At 36.7% G+C, this 22,533-nt stretch overlaps 1 protein-coding gene across 5 annotated transcripts in view; it reads right to left on the reverse strand.

Annotated features, from left to right (window-relative positions):
* The window catches only part of COP1 (COP1 E3 ubiquitin ligase), a 262,526-nt gene that overhangs the window by 233,694 nt on the left and 6,299 nt on the right, over window positions 1-22,533 (reverse strand). For 4 of the 5 annotated variants that reach the window (XM_032393455.1, XM_032393457.1, XM_032393454.1 and 1 more), the window contains exon 2: window positions 2,844-2,903. In XM_032393455.1, coding sequence (XP_032249346.1) covers window positions 2,844-2,903 — 60 coding nt within the window. Of the gene's footprint in view, window positions 1-2,843; window positions 2,904-22,533 lie in introns of those variants that run through there. The other variant, XM_032393458.1, reaches the window with a different exon arrangement.

Consider the following 22,533-nt stretch of genomic DNA (forward strand, 5'->3'; position numbering starts at 1 on the left):
TGCCAGCCTCCAAGTTCACCAGCTCTTCTCAACTTTATGGTCTCTTATCCTACCAAAACCTGGTAGGTATTTTAAAACACATTCATATTTTAAAACACACTCAGGTTATAACATCACTTGAGTTATAACAAGGATCTAAACTTAAAACTATTTTTATTTGAAGGGAAAAACATATTTAAGAAACCAGTGGGGTTTCCCAACGATGACCTAAGGACACACCTTGAAAATTACAGGACTCATTGGAAAGGCCAGGCCTATTTAATTATAAAGTCAATCAATAATTTATTACACATCACAACATAGCGAAGCAAGATTATTGTACTTATTTAGCAGACTCTTCAGTGTCCTTTTAAAATGCCACAGTGAATATATAAGTTAGAAGAAGGCAGTTAGGAAAAATTAAATCCTCACTTTATAATTTGTTCCAAACATTGGCACCTTCTAAACTATAAAAGAAGAGGACGTGAAGGAGTAGGAAGAAAAGGGGGAGGAGGGTAAAGGGGGACAATAGAAGAGACCAGTTGAGCGACTGGACAAATGTAAGGTAAGTTTTAGAGCCAGAACCGGAATCCTGGTTTACCAACTTCAAGACCCTGCTTTTTAACTCTGTATCGGTATTTCTCAGATGTGGGCAATTTTGTCCCCTACTAGATATCTGGCAATGTCTGGAGACATTTTTGGTTGTCACACTTGTGAGAAAAGGGACTGCTACTGGGTAGAGGCCAGGGATACTGCTAAACAATCTACAATACCCAGGATAATCACCCACAACAGGAATTATCTGGTCCAATATTCAATACTACCAAAGGCAGAGAAAGCCTAATCTAAATCACCCAATTTTCCAGAGATGAAAATCAAAGTCTCCATGGTTTCCCATGGAATGCTATGGTGCTAGGTCAATTAATGGACCAAAGGAAACACTACTGTTAAACAATAAGCCTGAAAAGACCAAGACCATACATGTATCAATCTAAAAGCAAGACACACATGACCAGAATTTCAGTAGCAATAAGGAGCAGAAAGTTATTCATGAACCATAATAATGTCAATGCAATGATATAGCAGGAAATCCAAATTATTTAAGGCAAGATGGCTTTTTTTAAAAAAAATCAGCAAAAAAATTCTGAAGGACACACCATTACTCCTTACCATAACCTCTGAGGAGGTAGACCAAAAAAAAAAAAAGACTAGAAAAATTGTGACATTTACATTTCATGTTACAGCTTTCTGGACAATAAGAGTTATTTTTAGCCAAGAGTACATATTGTTTATTTTAATAACTTATATTTTAATAAAAAACATAGTCCAAGCTAAGAAAGCGATTTTTATTCTAAACTTCTTTTTAAATGACTGGCAGATTGGATATAGCTAACACTGATGCATCAAGCTCCAAATCAAACAAAAATACTTACAAACTGGTAATAACACCCAGTACTTGACTAGTGAATATCAATCTACCAGATATTACATTCAACTTCAGAATAAAATTATGGGTTTGACTTCAACATGAATTAGAATACAAGGACTATTAGAACACATAATACTAAGCCAAAAATATCGTATCAACAGTGTAAATAATTTATGGACATGATCAACTGCAATCAGAATATACCACCCCCAATCAAAAAAACACACAAAAAATAAAAAGGAATTAAACAAACACAGATTACATAACCATTAAGATGGCTACTATTAAAAAAAAAAAAAACAGAAAATGACAAATGGCTAGAATGTGGAAAAACTGGAACTCTTGTGAACTGCTGGGGGAGATATGAAATGGTTCAGCAGCTATGGAAAACAGTATGGAGGTTCCTCAAAAAATTAAACAGAACTATCATATGATACAGCAATTCTGCTGCTGGGTATATATCCAAAAGAACTGAAACCAGAATCTCAAGGAGATATTTAGACACCAATGTTCAAAGCACCATTCTAAACAACATTTAAGAAGTGAAGGCAACCCAAATGTCCATTAACAGATGAACAAATAAAATACAATATATACATGCAATGGAACACTATTCACCCTTAAAAAGGAAGGAAACTTTGACACATGCTACAACAAGGATGAAACTTAAAGACATTATGCTTAGTGAGTTAATAAGCCAGTCACAAAAATACAATTTGATGCCACTTATATGAGGTATCTAGAATAGTCAAATTCACGAAACAAAGTAAAATAGTGATTGACAGAAGCTGGGGGGAAGGGAGAAATGCAGAGTTGCTCAAAGGGTATATAGTTTCAGTTTTGCAAGATAAAAAAATTCTGGAGATTGTACAACAATGCAAACAAACTTAACATTACTCAACTTAAAAATGGTTAAGATGGTAAATTTTATGTGTATTTTACCACAACTAAAAATTTTTTAAATATACAGATTAATGTGACATATATACAAGACTAAGCAACTAATGATAACACTGAGCAAAATGTTGAAGAAGAAAACACAGATCTTTTTAACCCCCTATATCCTTTTCCAATGACTTTCTAACCTCCTTTACTGGGTCTCATACTTATGCCCACAAGGGAGTTAAAGATGCTTCATGCTTCATCCTAATTATCCAGCACCCCTCAATTTTCTAAAACGGTAATCAAAGCTCTATAATAAATAATTAATCAACCCAAAAGTTTTAAAATCCATCTGTAAGGGCAACGGTAACTCTAAGTATTCCACAGAAATTATGCACCAACCATATGCTTTCTGCCTTGAGCTGCTGAACTTATAAAAATGTATCAAAGAAATTATAAGATAACCAAAATTATTTTAAAAACCTAACTTCTCACTGGCTGCATTTACACAAGTTAAAAATCAAGACAATTTTGCTAAATAAAATCATCTTACCAAAAGCTGTGGCCACATTTCGTCATGTATGCTTCCTCAATCATATCAAAGCAGATAGGGCTAAAAAGAAAATAGAGAAGTAATTGATATTTTTTTTTCAGTAGAGTGATTATAAATTGGCAAGGCTGGTAACAATACCAACGAAATCATTTATCGATACATAGCTAAGTCTTCAAACATTCTATCAATAAGACAGAATTTCGGTTGAGATGAACGTGCTTTAGGGGATTGGTGGTAAAATGACAATTTGTTCAAGACAGTCCTAAAAGTCATCAAGCTCTACGATGAATTAAATGAGCAAATTAAAATGGCCCCAATACTTTAACTCACCCATAATTTTTAATAACGCAATGCAGTCACAAGAGTCCTTAAAGTTCTACCATCTTTTTCAATCATCCCTATACTCAAAAGCACCTAATCCAAATGCTATTTTATTTCCTATCTAAAAAAATTAGTTCCCTGAGTGACAAATTTACCATTCCAATATCAGTAACTCTTCTATATAATGAAGACAGTAAATTATAACTAATACTTAAAATAGTACAAATGGTATCCATTAAAATAATGACATTAACTCCTTTAATCTTTTCAACAACAAAGTGCTGGTAGGTACATATTATCAGAATCTTTTCATAGAGGGAAATTGAGGCACAAAGATGTTAAAATCATACTCAGGAAATAACACAACTGATTTTCAAACTTAGGTCCATGCTCTTAACCACCATTCTATACTAATTCCAGATACGATGAGTTAAATACCAAGTTATACCAACATAGTTCTGGCCAACAAAAGGTAGTTAGTTATCAATCTCTGAGAGGCCACTATCTACCAGAAAAATACAGTCTTAGAAAGAGATTTCCCTTTATCTTTCCCTCTTTTCCTTCTGAAAACTCTGATGAAGTCTCCAGAGATACAACAGCTATCTTTTTTTAAGATTTATTTATTTATTTTAGAGAGAGGGAGAGAGAGAGAGCACGCGCACACTCGCAAAGAAGCAGGGGTAGAGAGAGAGAGAATCCCGAAGCAGACTCCCCGCTGAGTGTGGAGCTTAAGGTGGGAGTCGATCCCAGGACCCTGAGATCTTGCCCTGAGCCAAAATCAAGAATGGGCTGCTTAACCGACTCAGCCACCCATGCACCCCACAACAGCCATCTTCTGACCAAAAAGACAAAAACCGTAAGCTAGGAAGATAGGATACTGGTTCCTTGATGACATCCTTCGGCAGCTGCATCAGCTATGGACTGCCTACCCCTGGAATTCACATTACATGAGAAAAGTAAATTCTCACTTGTTTAAGGCAGTATTTATCAAGTTTTCTGTTACTGGCATACATATCCAATCCTTACTGATGATACACAATAACACTTAAATTATAAAATGAAAATTTACCCACTTCTTCAAGAAAAATTTCCTGGGCATAATTACTATTTCAGAATGTGAAATCATAAAAAAAAAAAAAGGTTACAAAATCCCAATGTTGCACAAGCTCAGAGTTTCACCACAGACAGTGTGTTGGCTTAGACTGTGTTGTTTTGTCAGCCTTTACTCTGCTGGATTGAGAAAAAAGGAGGTCTCCCTCAATGTGGAGATTTGGTAATTTCTCTTTTCAAACAAAGTCCGTCTTACTCCTGCTTAATGGAGTTCAGAAAGCAAGACTGGGGACCCTCCTAAGAGCGTGTCGATGAGCCGTGTAGGCTGCTCTGTGATCCAAGGTTGTGGATGAAGGGTGCTGAAGAGATTTGGGAAGGACAGATTTTACTTTACAGGTACAGTTCGTCACTGGGTGCTCACGCAGATGTCTTAAGGCTCAAAACCCAGAGTGGAAGCAACATTTACACACCCCCTTTTTTTTAAAGACTTTATTTTCTTTAAGAGCAGTTTAGGTTTACAACAAAATTGAAAGGAAGATACAGAGATTTCCCATATATTTGCTGCCCCAAACACATGCATGGCTTTTGCCATTATCAACATCACTCACCAGAATGGTACACTATTTTTCCCCCAAGGATGAATTTACACTGACACATCAACAATCATCAAGTCCACAATTTACCTTAAGGTTCACTCTTTATGTTGTACATTATGTGGGTTTGAACAAAAGTAGAGTGACATATATTCATCATTATAATATAAAGATTATTCTTTACTGCCCTAAAAATCCTCTTTGCTCTGCCTACTCATCTCTCTCTCCTCACCCACATCCACTGATCTTTTTATTGTCTCCATAGTTTTGTCTATTCCAGAATGTATAAGCATCCAAGGGCAGGTTTCTGTGTATAAATTAGCTTTCAACTCCTTTGGGTAAATACCAATGGGTACAAACAAAAATTGTATGGTGTGTTTAGTCTTGTGGAGAAAAAAAAAAAAAACCACCAAACTGTCTTCCAAAAAGAGGCAGTACCATTTTTTCATTCCTACCATCAAAGAGTGAGAGTTCCTATTGCTCCCTATCCTCCTCAACATTTAGTGTTGTCAGTCCTCTAAATTATAGCCATTCGAATAGGTGTATAGTGATACCCTGTTGTTTTGATTTGCATTTCCCTAATGACATATGATATGGAGTGTCTTTTCATATGTTTATTTGCCACCAACATAGCTTCTTTGGTGAGGTGTTTGTTGAGGTCCTTTGACCCATTTTTAATCGAGTTGTTTTCTTACTGTTGAGTTTTAAGAGTTCTTTGTATATTTTAGACAAAAGTTCTTTATATGTCTTACACAAATATATTCTCCTGAGCTGTGGCTAATCCTTCCATTCTCTGAACAGTGTCTCTCACAGAGCAGAAATTTTTAATTTTAAAGAAGTTCTGTTTGTTGCTCCTTTCTTTCTAATAGATCATGCCTTTGGTATTATACCCAAAAAATCACCACCAAACTCAAAGTTATCTAGATTTCCCCTATGTTATCTTCTAGGAGTTTTATAGATCTGCATTTTACATTTAGGTCTGTGATACATTTTTAGCTAATTTTAGTGAATGGTATAAGGTCTGTGTCTAGATTCATTTTTTTTGCATGTGGATGTCCAGTTGTTTCAGCATCATTTATCAAAAAAACTATCTTTTCTCTCTCTCTCTCTCCCTTTCTTTTTAGTAGGCTCCACACTGAGCGAGAAGCCCAACACAGGGCTTGAACTCACAACTCCAAGATCGAGATCAAGACCTGAGCTGAGATCAAGAGTCAGACACTTAGGGGACACCTGGGTGGTTCAATCAGTTAAGCATCTGCCTTCAGCTCGGGTCATGAGCTGGCTTCCAGGCTTCTCCCTCTCCCTCTGCCTCCTCCCCACTGCTTGCGCGCACATGTGCTCTCTCTCTCTCTGACAAATAAATAAAAACTTAAAAAAAAAATTAAGAGTCAGATGCTTAACCGACAGAGCCACCCAGGTGCCCTAAAAAAGACTATCTTTTCTCTTTTGTATTGCCTTTGCTCCTTTGTCAAAGATCAAGTGACTATATTGGTATATTTCTGAGTTCTCTATTCCTTACTACTGATCTGTTTATTCTTTTTATTTTTTTTTAAAGATTTTATTTATTTATTCGACAGAGAGAGAGACAGCGAAAGAGGGAACACAAGCACGGGGAGTGGGAGGGGGAGAAGCAGGCTTCCCGCAGAGCAGGGAGCCCAATGTAGGGCTTGATCCCAGAACCCTGGGATCATGACCTGAGCCGAAGGCAGACGCTTAACCGACTGAGCCACTTAGGCGCCCCTGATCTGTTTATTCTTTCACTAATACCACACTGTCTTAATTACTCCATATAATATTTTGATTAAAAGAAAAAACCGTCCCCGAGTGGAACTCTATAGTCCCAATACAGATTAATTCCTAAAATTCAACTGTTAGGTAGACAGTAGCAAATATCCAAATTTTGTATCACAGAAGGTCTAGATATTAACATACCAACCTTTTAAACAACTCTTCTAATAAAGCATTTTTAAGGGTGCCTGCGTGGCTCAGTCGGTTAAGCGTCTGCCTTCAGCTCAGATCCCAGGGAGCTGGGATCGAGTCCTGCATCGGGCTCTCTGCTCAGCGGGGAGTCTGCTTCTCCCTCTCCCTCTACCCCTCCCTGCCGCTCGTGCTCTCTCTAATAAATAAATAAAATCTTTTTTTAAAAAAGCATTTTTAAGTTTTGAGGAAAGAGATCTTTCTGTTCCCAAAGTAAATATATTTGTAAGTTTAGTAATACATCACATCTCTGTTTTATGCTGCATTAACTGAAGCTCAGAAGCAAGATGCAAAATGTCTTAGCAGACTGATCTCTTAGTCCAGACTTCTAAGATTGCCCCCAATGAATATTTTAACGTTGGCCCCAGCACCTAGAATGAATCAACTGTAAATACTTATCAATACTCTCTCAGAAATTCTAAAATTTTCAACAAATTTATATATTAGGTACTGACTACATACCAGACACTGTTCTGGATACCAAGGACTAAGAAGTGAATAAACAAAAATCCCTTCATGGTTCAATAATCTAGTGGAAAAGACAGACAATAAACAAGATAAATAAGGAAGACCTTATATAGTAAGATTAGATAGAGATAAATAATAAGGAAAAAACTGTAAGCACAGAAGGAGAATAGGAAGTGTTAGATTGGGTTAGACAGGATAGTAAGAGAAGCCTCAATGAGAAGCTGACATTTGAGTAACTATTTCAAAGTAGCAGGGAAATGATCTACACAGAAGTATGGGAAAACATCAACCAAACAATAAGAATAGTACAAATATCCTGAGGTAGTACACCTGATATGTTCAGACTAGCAAGGTAGTCAGTGTAAAGTAGAATACATGGGAAAATAGTAAAAATGAAGCCAGAGAAATAATGAGGGTCCATATTAAAAAAAAAAAAAAAAAAAAACCTCTCTTAAATCATGTTAAGGACGTTAGCTTTTACAGTGAATAAAACAGGAATTTACTAGACAATCTGGAACAGAAGAGTGACCCAATCTGACACAGTGATAAACCAGATCACTCAACCTTATACACTGAAAGTAGACTAAAGGGAAGCCATTATAAAAATAAAAGCTATTGGGGGCACCTGGGTGGCTCAGTCGTTAGGCATCTGCCTTCGGCTCAGGTCATGGTCACAGGGTCCTGGGATCGAGCCCTGCATCGGGCTCCCTGCTCAGCGATAAGCCTGCTTCTCCCTCTCCCACTCCCCCTGCTTGTGTTCCCTTTCTCGCTGTGTCTCTCTCTGTCAAATAAATAAATAAAAATCTTTTAAAAAAATAAAATAAAATAAAAGCTATTATATAATAATTTAGTTGAGAAAAGGTGCTGAATTAAATGAGAGTGGCAGCAGTGGTGTTGGTGAGAAGTGATCAGATTCTAGATATAATCTGAAGGTAGATCTTTGGTTTGCTATGGATTAAATGTTGGGTATAAGAGAAAAATCAATCAAGGATTTTAACCTGTAAACTGGAAGAACTGACAATAGGTTTATTTCACATAGAGCTCTAGCACTCATTAGTTTATTCTTTAAAAAAGAAAAAAAAGAGCAGGACTACAATACATATCATATCATATGTTCCTCTAATACTAGAAGTTTCATGCAGTACCTAAAAATTACTATCAGATCAGTTTAAATAGCAGCATTTAAGGAATGGCTTCTGAGTAATATGTGAATGAAAGAGAAGAAAGTCTCCATTCTTATCACCAAAGCTACCTTTTTATCTATGTGAAAGATCAAGACCTCCAGCAAAAAGTGGAATTCAACTGAAATTAATCCTAAATATGCCACCACAATTTTCTGACTTTGAGCCATGTGTGAAATCTCTCTAATCCTGTTTCTCATTTTTTTAACTGGAATGATACTTACATCATAGAATCACTGTACTGATTCACAAATTATCTACTCCATACAATTCCTGGTATACAACATTCAATAAATAACAGAATATACAAAAGAGATTACAGAAAAATCTGTATCAGTGATAGAAACTTGGGAAGAGTGACATCTACCCCCACTAAACACTTCAAGGAATTCCTCTTAGAAATAGGTAGAATAGAACAGAAGATGAGGACTAACCAACCACTACCCCTCCCAAGAAAGGGATGAAATACCACAGGTAATACAGAAAATAGAGGAGACCCTAACAAAACACCACTAACTCTTCCCAATTTTGAGAGGGAGGAACATACCCAGAGTTAGTTCTAGGTAAAGCTGTAAACAATCCATTTAGAAACCCTTCCACTCTGCCAATCAATAGCAATCAAGGAGGATAAGCTCAAAGACCTATGCCCAAGTACAGGTATAGCAAGTATTGGTAGCCAGGCCAAACATAAATACCTGAAATTTTATACTACCTCCAAAGCTTTATACAGATGCCCCAAAAATGTTTATAGATCCCCCAAACGTTTTATGGACTCCTGACACCAGGGCATCATCAAAAAAGGGGGGAAAGGTAACAAATGGCTTAAAGCCATGCTGGGACTGTTCATGCCTCCCACACCACAATAACACAAGTAACTCTTATAAATCAAGATAGAAAACCCAACAGGAAAAAAGTGAGAAAAAAATGTGAATTCCTAATTCGCAGAAGGGGAAAACACATCGCCTTTCAAGTATATGAAAAAATATTCCAACTCAGTAGTAATCAAAAAATGCAAAAAAAAACAAAAAAACACCACAACAAAGTAACAATTTATCACCATTAAGTATTAGAAAATTGGAATACCAAGTATGTTAGGTAGGATATGAAAAAACAAGAATCTGCATGCAGAGATTCAGCAAGAAACCTGCACTGAGTATTTATATTCCACTCCTGAGATTATATGCAAATAGATAAAGATATATACATCTATACACCCTTAATTATATGTGTGTTGTATATATGTAAATATATACACATATATGTATGTACTTATGTATACACATGTGACTGTGCATATGTGCGTGCAGAGCCAAGAGAAATGTCCACATCTGTCAACAGGGAATATGCATGAGGATACTTGCAACAAGCAATGTACCTGTGGTGACACCAGGGATTCAGAGGCACCCTAATGCTCATAATTACTAGAATGGAGAAGCAACACGCGCTTGAACATACACTATACAACGTCATGAAAAAAAAAAAACACATCATGCAATGGTCAAAGGAATGAACCAAAGGTACATGGAGACATGACTAGATGTTTTGTGAAGTGAAAACAGAAATGAAAATGAGATCGGTGGCACAATGCAATTTATATAAATATAAAAATTGCAAAAAATATATTTCACAAGGATACATGTATTTGAGGACATGTATAAACCACAAAAATAGAAAACGAAGAAGTCAAGAGAATAAAAAATGAAATGGGGGAAAGAATACAATCCCTTATTCAATAGGATCTAAGAATGTCATCAATTGTAAGACGTACTGAGGCACCTGGGTAGCTCAGTCAGTTAAGTGTCTGACTCTTGATTTCTACTCAGGTCATGATCTCAGAGTCGTGAGATTGAGTCCCTAGTGGGGCTCCACACTCAGCAGGGAGTCTGCTTGAGACTCATTCTCTCTCCCTCTCTCTGCCCCTCCCCCTCTTAAAAAAATAGCAAGATGTACTATTACACTACTAAAAAAGAAACAACTAGGCTAAATAAACTATGACAATACTTTCTTACCAGCTAACAATTTTATTTATGCTTCTCTAAAACACTCTTTTAGACCTAAACAAGTCTTATCATAATCACTGCTGTTAAAAAAAAAAAATGCACCTGCATATATTTAGAATTTTCCTACAAAATTCTCATTCTTCGGAACCTAACTTTCCTGAATCACTTTTGACTAAGTCACTGATATCTAGATTTTTCCACACAATATTCTCTATTATTTTGGTGAGGTAACATTTATTAAGAGAATCCATGACAGAACTAAATGCTATTGGTACCGGGATCTTAAACCAGGTTTACATTTAGCCAGCTAACTTACATCTGACTCCAGCTTTAGGAATGTTGCTAAACATGTCTAATTTACCTCATCCCAGAACCTCCTCCACCCTTCACTCCCACATACAAATATTTAGTTCATAGGGAAGAAAACAATAATTCACAATTGTCTCAGAGACTTTCTTCCAATCTGCTGAAATCTACATTCAAGTTTTGAGGTAGGCGTTTTCTATGTTTACACATCTACATGAAGTGACTACATGAAGCTACATCCAACTGCCACCTAGCAAACAGGAATTTTTTTAAAAATTCCATCATCTAGGGATGCCTGGGTGGCTCAGTCGTTAAGTATCTGCCTTCAGCTCAGGTCATGATCCCAGGACCCCGCTCGGCGAGAAGCCTGCTTCTCCCTCTCCCACTCCCCCTGCTTGTGTTCCCTCTCTTGCTGTCTCTCTCTCTGCCAAATAAATAAATAAAATCTTAAAAAAAAAATTAAAAATAAATAAGTAAAAATTCCATCATCTATAAAACATCAATTTTCAGATATGTCAAAGTATAAAAGGAAAAGAAAAAAGTTCAATTTAGAATCAAAGAAATAAGACAAAGTAAAACAAAGCAAGAGAGGAGCCTCGGATGGGCCAAAGGATAATGTAAAACACAATCAGCTCACTCTGCACTTGTAAAAATTCAACTGCAAGTACACTTACCCTCTTGCTATATACAGTTAGAAAACTAGAGGGGGAGGAGGGATAAATGAAAAATTGCTTTCAGACACTGGACACTGGACAGCATAGTACTGAGCTCTTTGAGGGAAAGAATTCTAGAAATCTACACAGGGTTCTCAAGTCTGTTGCTGAATACTAGTCATACATGCCCAGGGCAAAAACTCTGTAAGATCAGTTAAAAATGACCAGGAAGCAATAAAATGCAGGGCATTCAACAGAAAACCCAGAAGAGTCATTAGTAGTGGAGCTAAACTAGCTCTAGAAAAATGGCTCCTCATCAGCCATCCTCAAAAAAAAAAATTTTTTTTGAGGATTTTATTTATTTATTTGACAGAGAGATACATAGCAAGAGAGGGAACACAAACAGGGGGATTGGGAGAGGGAGAAGCAGGCTTCCCACCGAGCAGGGAGCCCGATGCAGGGCTCGATCCCAGGACCCCAGGATCATGACCCGAGCCGAAGGCAGACGCCCAATGACTGAGCCACCCAGGTGCCCCTCAAAAAAATTTTTTATAACAACTGCATGTGAACCTACAATTTTCTCAAAATAAAAAGTTTAATTACAAAAAATTTAACTTAATTAAAAAATATAATACTCAAAAGGATCAAACTGATCTGCAAGGAACCTCACTTCCTACCAGAACAAAGCCCAATACTCTGTAAAGGAAAACAAAATCCAGCATTCTGTAAATGCAAGTTTATAACATCCACTATCCAATAAAAAAAATTACTAGGTGTGTGAAATAGCAGGAAAATGTGACCCATAAAAAGGAGGAAAACCAGGCTATAGGAACAAAAAGATAAATACTGGAATTAGCAGAAAAGACTTCAAAACATATATTACAAATATGCTCAATGATTTAAAGGATCATAAAGGTATAATGAGGAAAACAGAAGACATACAAAACAACCAGTTAAAACTCTAAGAGCTGAAAAATACAGTACCTGAAAATATAGCAAAAGACATGAATTTATAAGAGAAAGTAAAATGTAATTCCTAGAAATTTTTAAAACACATCAAACACAAAGCATTACTGCAATAGGCTCATCAATACATGAAACACAAGTTAAGGAAAGAAGTTGTGAATGTGAAGATAGATCAACAGACATTATCTAAATTAAAACACAAAAAGAAAACAAAAAAAGACCATCCAAGAGTTCTTGTGAAGGTATTTCCATACCCACCACTAAAAACTTAAGGCAGATATTATACTGCACAAACTTAAGCTTGCCAAAAGGTTTATCTATGTCATTTAACTGCATTCAAAAACCAACATTACAGAACAGATACAGAAAATTGTTTTTTAAATACCACTATTTTGAATTAATAAAGCACACATCTCAGTTAAGCAAGGGTCATATCACGATCAGTTTCACTCTCAGGTTACATTTTTAATCAGTGCTGTATTTGTAATCTCCCTAACATTTGTATACATTGCCTAATTCAAAAACTGCTTCCAAACTTATTGAATAGTACAAAGTATAACCTCAAAACACTTGAATAAAATATATTGTTCAATCCATGTATATCTTGGTATTGACACTAATTCCATTACACTGCAACAAATTGTTTCAACTGTCTCATAGTAGTTCTGGTCATAACTAACCAAGCATTCAAATATTTCAAAGGTCAAGTACTAAAAACAAAACATTACCAAGATCATCAGAGCAAGGTACAATTCAGTCATTTAGAAAAATAAATATCTTATCTAAACAAGACCAAAGAGGGGCACCTGGGTGGTTCAGTCGGTTAAGCGTCTACGTTCAGCCCAGGTCATGATCCCCGGGTCCTGCAGTCAAGCCCCGTGTGAGGCTCTCTGCTCAGTGGGGAGTCTGCTTGTCCCTCTCCCTGTGCCCTGCTCAGGCTCTCTCTCTCTCTGTCTCTCTCTTTCTCAAATAAATAAATAAAATCTTTAAAAAAAAAAATAAACACTAAAGAACCACTTTCATATTTTGGCACCAAATGCCAAACCCTAGCAATTACTACCTGATTCTTTTCAGTAATTTTATAATTTACAATGTCTCAAAATGTCCAAAACTTGAAATTTCTCTAGCTTCCTCCTTCCCCTTACACCAGTTGCCATGCAAGCATCCCCAAGCCATCCTCCATTTTCAATTGGCCCCAAAGAATTTCCTTGAAAGACAAGGAAATGGGTGAAAAGGAAAAAATAAATCTCAAATCCTCCTTTTACACCAACACTGATAACAATCTTCACAGGCAGCAGTTCAGTTCCAGCCTCTGTCCCATCACCACACTCCTTTCTACTTTGATTTGATATGATAAAAAGCTCTGACAAAACTGAAATCTTTTTTCAAAAAGTAGAGATTAAACTTATCTGGTATCTTGTAAAATGATTTCTCCCTAACCTATTTCCATTAAGACCTGTGTTTAACATTGTCTTATGTCACATATTCCATGAATAAAGTCAGATAAGGTAAGGAAAAAAAGGAATAGAAGGCAAACTTGTAGACTCTGTAATTTAATAAGGGAATTTTTTTCTTTTTTAAAAAAAGAAGGGGCAAGGGGCCCCTGGCTAGCTCAGTCAGAAGAGCATTCAACTCTTCATCTCAGGGTCATGATTTCAAGCCCCACGTTGCATACAGAGATTACTTAAATGAATAAATAAATATATAAAAACCTATAAATTTTTTTAAAAAATAAAACATAAAAAAAGGGGATAAGGGAGACTCAAAATAGCTATGTGCTAGCTTCAGGAACAGAAACTTTAAAAGGATAAGAGACCACAATGGGCCAGGAAAGAAAGGACACCATGATTAATACAAGTAATAGTCATGAAAAGATAAGCAGGGAGCCAATCTCTGGTATTTACAAAAGGAAAAAAAAAAAAAAATGTAGCTTAGATCAGGAAACCAAATATGACCAAGAAGTGTCACTACTGATTCCTCCTGCATGAAAATTACCCAATACACTCTCGATCTTGACCTGGATCTAGTTCTCTTCACACATTCCCAGGGCTCCTCCTCAAACAGAACATCAGTTCTAACTATCATCAAAGGCTTGGAATTGGAGAATTTTAATTAGGTTCGTGTACATTTAAGAAAGGTGCAGCAATTAAGAGAATTATCTCATGGCAAACACCAGGACTAGGCCTCAACGGATTTGAGGGTTGGATTCAAGGTGGATCTACAGACTTCAGCACAGCAATATGGAATATAGATTTTCGCTAGTGTTCTACCATTAATGTGACTTAACAGCTTCTTTTTTCTACTTCTCAAGGATATCAACTTACAATATACGGTCCTTTCAATACCAATACTACAACAAGAACATTAATTAAAATAGTCCAACTCAGGTGTTTATTTATTTCAAATTCCTAAGACAGAAAATATGATTGGTCCAAAAATCTCTTCAATTATCTCTTCAAGCCAATTCCAAGATGATATAATTGCTATATTTTAGTCACACTTCAGAAGAGCACCCATCACAGGCCAATCAATGAGAAGACATCAAGTTCATACAGAAGAAAAACACAGATGCCTACACAAGAGAGGTTACAGAAACAGAAATTTCTATTACAAGGAAGTAGGGACAGGGGAGGTTCCATATCTCATATGTTTCATTAGACGACACCCCATCCCATTATCCAGGGGTAAAAGAAATCTCTAAACTGCATGGAAGATGGGTCCTTTGTACCCCTATATGGATTTTTTAAAGTAACTTTCTTAAAAAAGTGTTTTAGTGGTTAAAGGGATGCCTGGGTGGCTTAGTTGGTTAAGCGTCTGATTTCAGTTCAGGTCGTGATCTCAAGGTCCTGGGATGGAGCCCCACGACCTGGGTCCTGGGGCTCGGGCTCAGGCTCCACACTCAGCAGGGAGTCTGCTGTCCCTCTTCCTCTTCCTCTCCCCCTGCTAGTGCTCTGTCTCTCAAATAAATAAATAAAATCTTTAAAAAAAGAACTGTTGGGTGCCTGGGTGGCTCAGTCGTTAAGCGTCTGCCTTCTGCTCAGGTCATGATCCCAGGGTCCTGGGATAGAGCCCCACATCAGGCTCCCTGCTTGGCAGGAAGCTTGCTTCTCCCTCTCTCACTCCCCCGCTTGTGTTCCCTCTCTCGCTTTGTCTCTCTGTAAATAAATAAATAAAATCTTTAAAAAAAGAAAGTTTACTTTAAAAAAAAAATTGTTTTAGGGGTGCCTGGGTGGCTCAGTTGGTTAAGCGTCTGCCTTCAGCTCAGGTCATGATCCCAGGGTCCTGGGATCAAGCCCCTCATCGGGCTCCCTGCTCAGCGGGGAGCCTGCTTCTCCCTCTCCCACTCCCCCTGCTTGTGTTCCCTCTCTCGCTGTGTCTCTCTCTGTCAAATAAATAAAATCTTTTTAAATAAGTAAATAAATAAATAAATACAGTACTGAATATAAAGTATAATCCAATTAAATTTGCCTTCTGTTCTGGAACTAAAAAGCCAAACACTATAATATAAATAACACACACCTGTACAGAAAATGCATTCAACCAAAATGTGAAAATCTGGACCATGTCCTTGCTCTGAACTCTACTTTGGCTACGAAGAAGTCGTAGTAATTAACTGACCCAAGTTAATTACTGAAAATCAAAACACCACCTTTAAAAAGTAGTAATAAAAAAATAAAAAGTAGTAATAGCCGGGGCGCCTGGGTGGCTCAGTCATTAAGCATCTGCCTTTGGCTCAGGTCATGATCCCGGGGTTCTGGGATTGAGCCCCGCATCATCGGGCTCCCTGCTCCACGGGAAACCTGCTTCTCCCTCTCCACTCCCCCTGCTTGTGTTCCCTCTCTCGCTGTCTCTCTCTGTCAAATAAATAAAATCTTTAAGAAAAAAAAAAGGTAGTAATAGCCAATAAGTCCATGAAAAGATGTTCAACATCACTAGTCAATACAGGAAAATAATTCAAAGCCACAATGATATACTTTACATGCACTACATTGGCTATAATAAAAAAAAAAATGTTGGTGAGGATGCAGAGAAATTTAAAACCTTGCATACTACTGGTAGGAATGTAAAATGGTGCAGTCTCTTGAAAAGTTTGGCAGTTCCTCAAAATGTTAAACACAGAATTACCATATGACTTTAGCAATTACACTCCTAGGTAAATACTACAGAGCCTGGAGAACACTATATTCAAACAAAAACTTCTACATAAATGTTCATAAGAACATTATTCATAATAAAAAATGGAAACAACCTAAATGGCCATCATCTGATGAGTGGATAAAAGAAACATGATCTATCAATATAATGGAGTATTATTCAGCCATAAGAAGTGATACACACTGTAACACGGATTAACCTTAAAAACATTATGCTAAGTGAAACAAGCCAGACACAAAAGACCACATATTGTATGATTCCATTTATATGAAATGTCCAGAACAGGCAAATCTATAGAGTCAGAAAGCAAATTAGTGGTTGCCAAGGGAAGAGAAGGGCAGTGACTATTTAATGAGAATTGGGTTTCCTCTTGGAGTGAACATGTTCTGAAATAGATAGTGGTGATGGTTGCACAATACTGGCAATGTACTAAAAACCACTGAATTGTACACTTTAATTGGTTAAAATGGTGAATTTTATGAGGTATGAATTTTACCTTAATTTTTTAATAAAAGGAATAGAGAATTTATATTTCCAGCCACGAGGCAGTAACAAAATAGATCCTACAGAATGGAAGCACACTACTGCAAAATTCTTACATTGTATATGAAAGGAGTAACATTATTTGAAGGCAGAGCATGAAAAATTAAAAATGAGTATTGTAAACCCTAAAGAACTCCCTGCCAAACACACACCCTCACCCCACACAACTATCACTAATAAGTTAATAGTGGAAATCAAATAGAAATCTTAAAAATACCCAATTAAGGGTGCCTGGGTGGCTCAGTTGGTTGGGCGACTGCCTTCAGCTCAGTTCAGGATCCTGGAGTCCCAGGATCGAGTACCACATCGGGCTCCCTGCTCAGCAGGGAGTCTGCTTCTCCCTCTGACCCTCCCCCTCTCATGCTCTCTCTCTCTCATTCTTTCTCTCTCAAATAAATAAAATCTTTAAAAAAAAAATAAAAACAATTAATCCAAAAGAAGGAAGGAAAGAAGAAAAAGACAAAAATAGAATGGAAGAGAAAAATAGAAAACAAAGACCAAGCAAGACATACACACAAAACCAAGCTTATCATAACAATGTTAAAATATAAACAGCCTGGGGCACCTGGTTGGCTCAGTCAGTTAAGCATCCAACTCTTGATTTTGGCTCAGGTCATGATTTCAGGGTCCTGAGATTGTGCCCATTGGCTCTGTACTCAGTGGGGAGTCTGCTTGAGATTCTCTTTTTCCTCCTCCCCCTGCTCTCTCTCTCTCTCTCATAAATAAATCTTTTTTTTTTTTTATTTGAGAGCTCGAGCAAGGGGAGGAGCAGGGGGAGGGGCAGGGGGAGGGGCAGAGGGAGAAGCAGCCTCCCTGCGGATAAGGGAGCAAATGCAGGACTCCGATCCCAGGGCCCGGGGATCATGACCTGAGCAGAGGGCAGATGCTTAACCGACTGAGCCACCCAGGCAGCACAATACATATATATACAGCCTAACCAATCCAATTAATAGGCAAATCATCTTATTAAAAAGGAAGATTCAAACATATGCTATGTATAAGAAACCTACTTTAATTAAAACAGATGTAGAAAAGTGAAGGACAAAAAACAAAACAAAACAAAACATGGCATGTAAACACTTATAAAAAGACAGGTGGAAAGGCTATATTAACATCAGACTAATTAGATTTCACAACATATATTACCAGGAATAAAGAGAGACATTTTAAATGATAAAGAAATCAATTTGCCACCTCTAAATGTGTGTGCCCTACTAACAAAACTTCAAAATACACAAAGCAAAAGCTGACAAAGTTAAATCAAGACACAGCCAAATCCACAATTATAGTTGGAATGGTTAAAGATTGTAACACTCTTCTTTCAGGAATTGATAAAACAAGTATATAGAAAATCAACAGGGGCATATAGAATGTAATACCAACCTGACTCTTTGACATTTATAGAATATGCCAACCTACACACAGCAAAATACTATTTTTTTCAAGGGCATATAGAACATTAACAAAGATATAGCTTATGGAGGACAATGAAACAAGTCTCAATAAATTTAAAAGGGCAATTCAGGAGCGCGTGGGTGGCTCAGATGGTTAAGGGTCTGCCTTCAGCTCAGGTCATGATCCTGGGATGGAGCCCCACTTAGGGCTCCCAGCTCAGCAGGGAGTCTGCTTCACCTTCTCCCTCTGCTTCTCCCCTTGTTTATACTCTGTCTCTCCCTCTCTCCCAAATAAACAAATAAATCTTAAAAAAAAAAAAGGACTGAATTCATACAAATCATATCCCCTGAACAAAGCTGAATTATATTAAAAATCAAAAACACAATATCCAGAAAATTCTCACTGAGAAATTAAACAATGTATTTCTAAATAACCCACAGTTCAAACAAGAAATCACAATGGAAATGACAAAGTATTTTGAACTGAATGAAAATTAAAATATACCACTAATGTGAGGATTAGAAAATAAGGCCAAATCAATTATCTAAGTTCCATATTCAGAAACCAAAAAAAGATGAAATTTAAAATAGAAGGAAAGAAATAATAAAAATAAACCCAAAAATTAGTAAAATAGAAAATGGACAAACTATATATAAAACCAAAATACCAAAACCAGTAATTTGAAAAGATTAATAAAATTGATAGTTTTCTAAACTATTCAAGAAAAAAAGAGAAAACACAAATTACCACTATCAGGAATGAAAGAGGTAGCATCCCTTCCAATACCATAAGCATTCAAAGTTTAAGGAAATATTATGAACTTATGTCGATAAGTTCAATAACTTGGGTGAAATGGACAAATCCCTTAGCAGACAAACTACCAAAGCTCACTCAAGAAATAAAGAACAGGAATATCCCTTTATCTATTAAAGAAACTGAAGTAATAAATAAAACCCTCCCACAAAAACTTTGGCTTCATTGATGAATTCTACCAAACACTTAAGGAAGAAACATACCAATTCCATACAAACTCTTTCAGAAAATAGAAGAGATAACATTTCTCATCCCCCTTTACAAAGGGGATTACCAGCATTACCCTGTGTGATGAGCTGGACTGTGTCTTCCTCCAAATTCATATGTTGAAATCCTAGCCCCTCAGTACATCCAAATGTGACTGTATTTGGAAACTGGGCCTTAGAGGTAATTAAGGTAAAATGAAATCGTATATTGGGCCCTAGTCCACTGACTGGTGTCCTTATAAGAAGAAATTAGAATACAGACAACACAAAGATCACGGGGTGACCATGTGAAGACACATCAAGATATATATTTTTTATAAGAACACCATAGACCAGTATTAGTTATGAAAATACAAAACAATCCCTTTAAAAAATTAGTGAATAGGGCATAAAAAAAGAAGTAAAACTGGAAGTTGGAAAAAAAGAAGTAAAGCTGTCTTGATTTGCAGATGACATGATTGTATTCTCAGAAAACCCCAAAGGATCAACCAAAAAAACTGTTGTAACAAGTAAATTTAACAATCACAGGATATAAGGTCAACATACAAAAATAAATTTTATTTCTATATATTAGCAACAATTAAAAATTGAAATTAAAATAATATTTACATCATCATCAAAAACATGAAATACTTAGGGCTAAGTTTAACAAAATACATGCAAGTTCCAAACACTGAAAAACTACAAAATTATAAAAACACTGCTAAGAGAAATTAAAGACCTAAATAATTGAAGAAATATACTATGTTCATGGTTCAAAGATTCAATATCGTTAAGATATCATATCTTCCCAAATTGAGTCATAGATTCAAAGTAACTCAAATTAAAATCCTAGCATGCTTTTTTGAAGAAATTGGTAAGTTAATTCTAAAATCCTTGTGGAAATGCAAAGGACCTAAATAACCAAATGACTTTGAAATACAGAAACAAAATTACACTATCTGATTTCAAGGTTTACTAAAATGATACAGTAATCAAGACAGTGTGGTATTGGCATAGGATAAACATACAGATCAAAAGAACAAAGAGTCCAGAAATAAACTTATACACCTATGGCTAATAAATTTTTAAAAAACGTTCCAAGAAAATTCAATGAACAAAGATGGCCTTTTCAACAAATGGGTGCCACAATCACTGGTTATCAATAGAGGAGAGGAAAAATCTTCAACCCTTACCACACACAGTATATAACAACTAACATGAAATGATCATTTATCTACCCATGAGAAAACTATAAAGCATCTTGAAGAAATATATAAGAAAATCTTTTGACTTCATGCTAGGCAACAAATTCTTGGATAGAACACAAAAGTCATAAACCATAAAAGGAACAATTGATACAATAGACTTAAAATTTAAAACTTTTGCACTTCAAAAGACATTGTTAAAAAAACAAAAAGGTAAGCAACAGACCAGGAGAAAACATCACAATATGTAGGACTGACAAAAGACTTATATCCAGCATATATAAGACAAACAAGAGAAAAATGAGCAAAAGATTAGAACATTTTATAAAAGATATGCAAATGAGAAAATAAGCACATGGAAATATGTTCAATGTCATCAGTCATTAAGGCAATCCAAATTATGATAATGAAATACTACTACACACCCAGTAGAATAACTAAAATTTGAAAGACTGAAAAAAACTGAAACACCAAATGTTGGCAAGAATATGGAACTGGAACTCTTCTACATTATTGATAGAAATGCAAAATGATAGGGCACCTGGGTGGCTCAGTCAGTTAAGCATCTGCCATCTGCTCAGGTCTGCTCAGGTCTGCTCAGGTCATGATCACGGGATCCTGGGATTGGGTCCCTAATCAGACTCCCTGCTCAGCAGGGAATCTGCTTCTCCCTCTCCCTCTGCCCCTCCCCCCTGCTCATGCACCAGTGCACTCTTCTTTCTCTAATAAAATCTTTTAAAAAAAAAGAAATTCCTTATTAAAAAAAAGAAATGCAAAATGATAATGATACAGCCACTTTTAAAAACAGTTTTGCAGTGTATTATAAAGTTAAACATATACTTGGCCATACAACCCAGCCAATACACTCCTAAATATTTACCCAAGAAATACGAAGGTATGTCCACACGAATACCTGAACGTAAATGTTTACAACTTTCTTCACAATTGCCAAAGACTAGGAAAAAAAAAACTCAAATCATGTTATATCCATGAATACTACTCATCAATTAAAAGAAAAAAATTAGTGGTATATTCAACATTAAATCTGAAAACCATTATGCCAAAAAACTACATACTGAACGACTCCCTTAATACAAAATCCTAGGAAAGGGGTGCCCGGGTGGCTCAGTAGGTTAAGTGCCTGCCTTCAGCTCAGGTCATGATCCTGGGGTCCTGGGATAGAGCCCCCACATGGGGCTCCCTGCTCAGCAGGGAGTCTGCTCCTCCCTCCCCTCTACCCCTTCCCCCACTCGTCCACGTCTTCACGTGTTCATTCTTGCTAATAAATAAATAAAATCTTTTTTTTTTTAATCCTAGGAAAGGCAAAACTATAGTGCTAGAGGGTGCCTGGGTGGCTCAGTTGGTTAAGCGACTGCCTTCAGCTCAGGTCATGATCCTGGAGTCCCGGGATCGAGTCCCGCATCGGGCTCCCTGCTCAGCAGGGAGTCTGCTTCTCCCTCTGACCCTCCTCCCTCTCATGCTCTCTGTCTCTCATTCTCTCTCTCTCAAATAAATAAAATCTTTAAAAAAAAAAAAAAACTATAGTGCTAAAAAAATCACTGGTTGCCAGGTGTCAAAGGGAGGATAGCAGATAGAGTGTGAAGTGTTGGCACAAATGAACTTTCTAGAGTGATGAAAATGTTCTAGATCTCAATTAGGGTGGTGGTTACACAGATGTATTCATTTGTCAAAACTCATGGAATTGAACTATACAAAAATAGTAACTTCTGCAGGACCTGGGTGGCTCAGTCAGTTAAACATCTGCCTTTGGCTCAGGTAATGATAATGATCTCGGGGTCCTGAGCCCCAAGTCAGGCTTCCTGCTCAGCAGGGATCCTGCTTCTCCCTCTCCCTTTGCCCCCCCAACCCCAACCCC

The sequence above is a fragment of the Phoca vitulina genome, unplaced genomic scaffold (assembly GCF_004348235.1).
Source record: "Phoca vitulina isolate PV1807 unplaced genomic scaffold, GSC_HSeal_1.0 scaffold73, whole genome shotgun sequence".
Taxonomy (NCBI): Eukaryota; Metazoa; Chordata; class Mammalia; order Carnivora; family Phocidae; genus Phoca; species Phoca vitulina.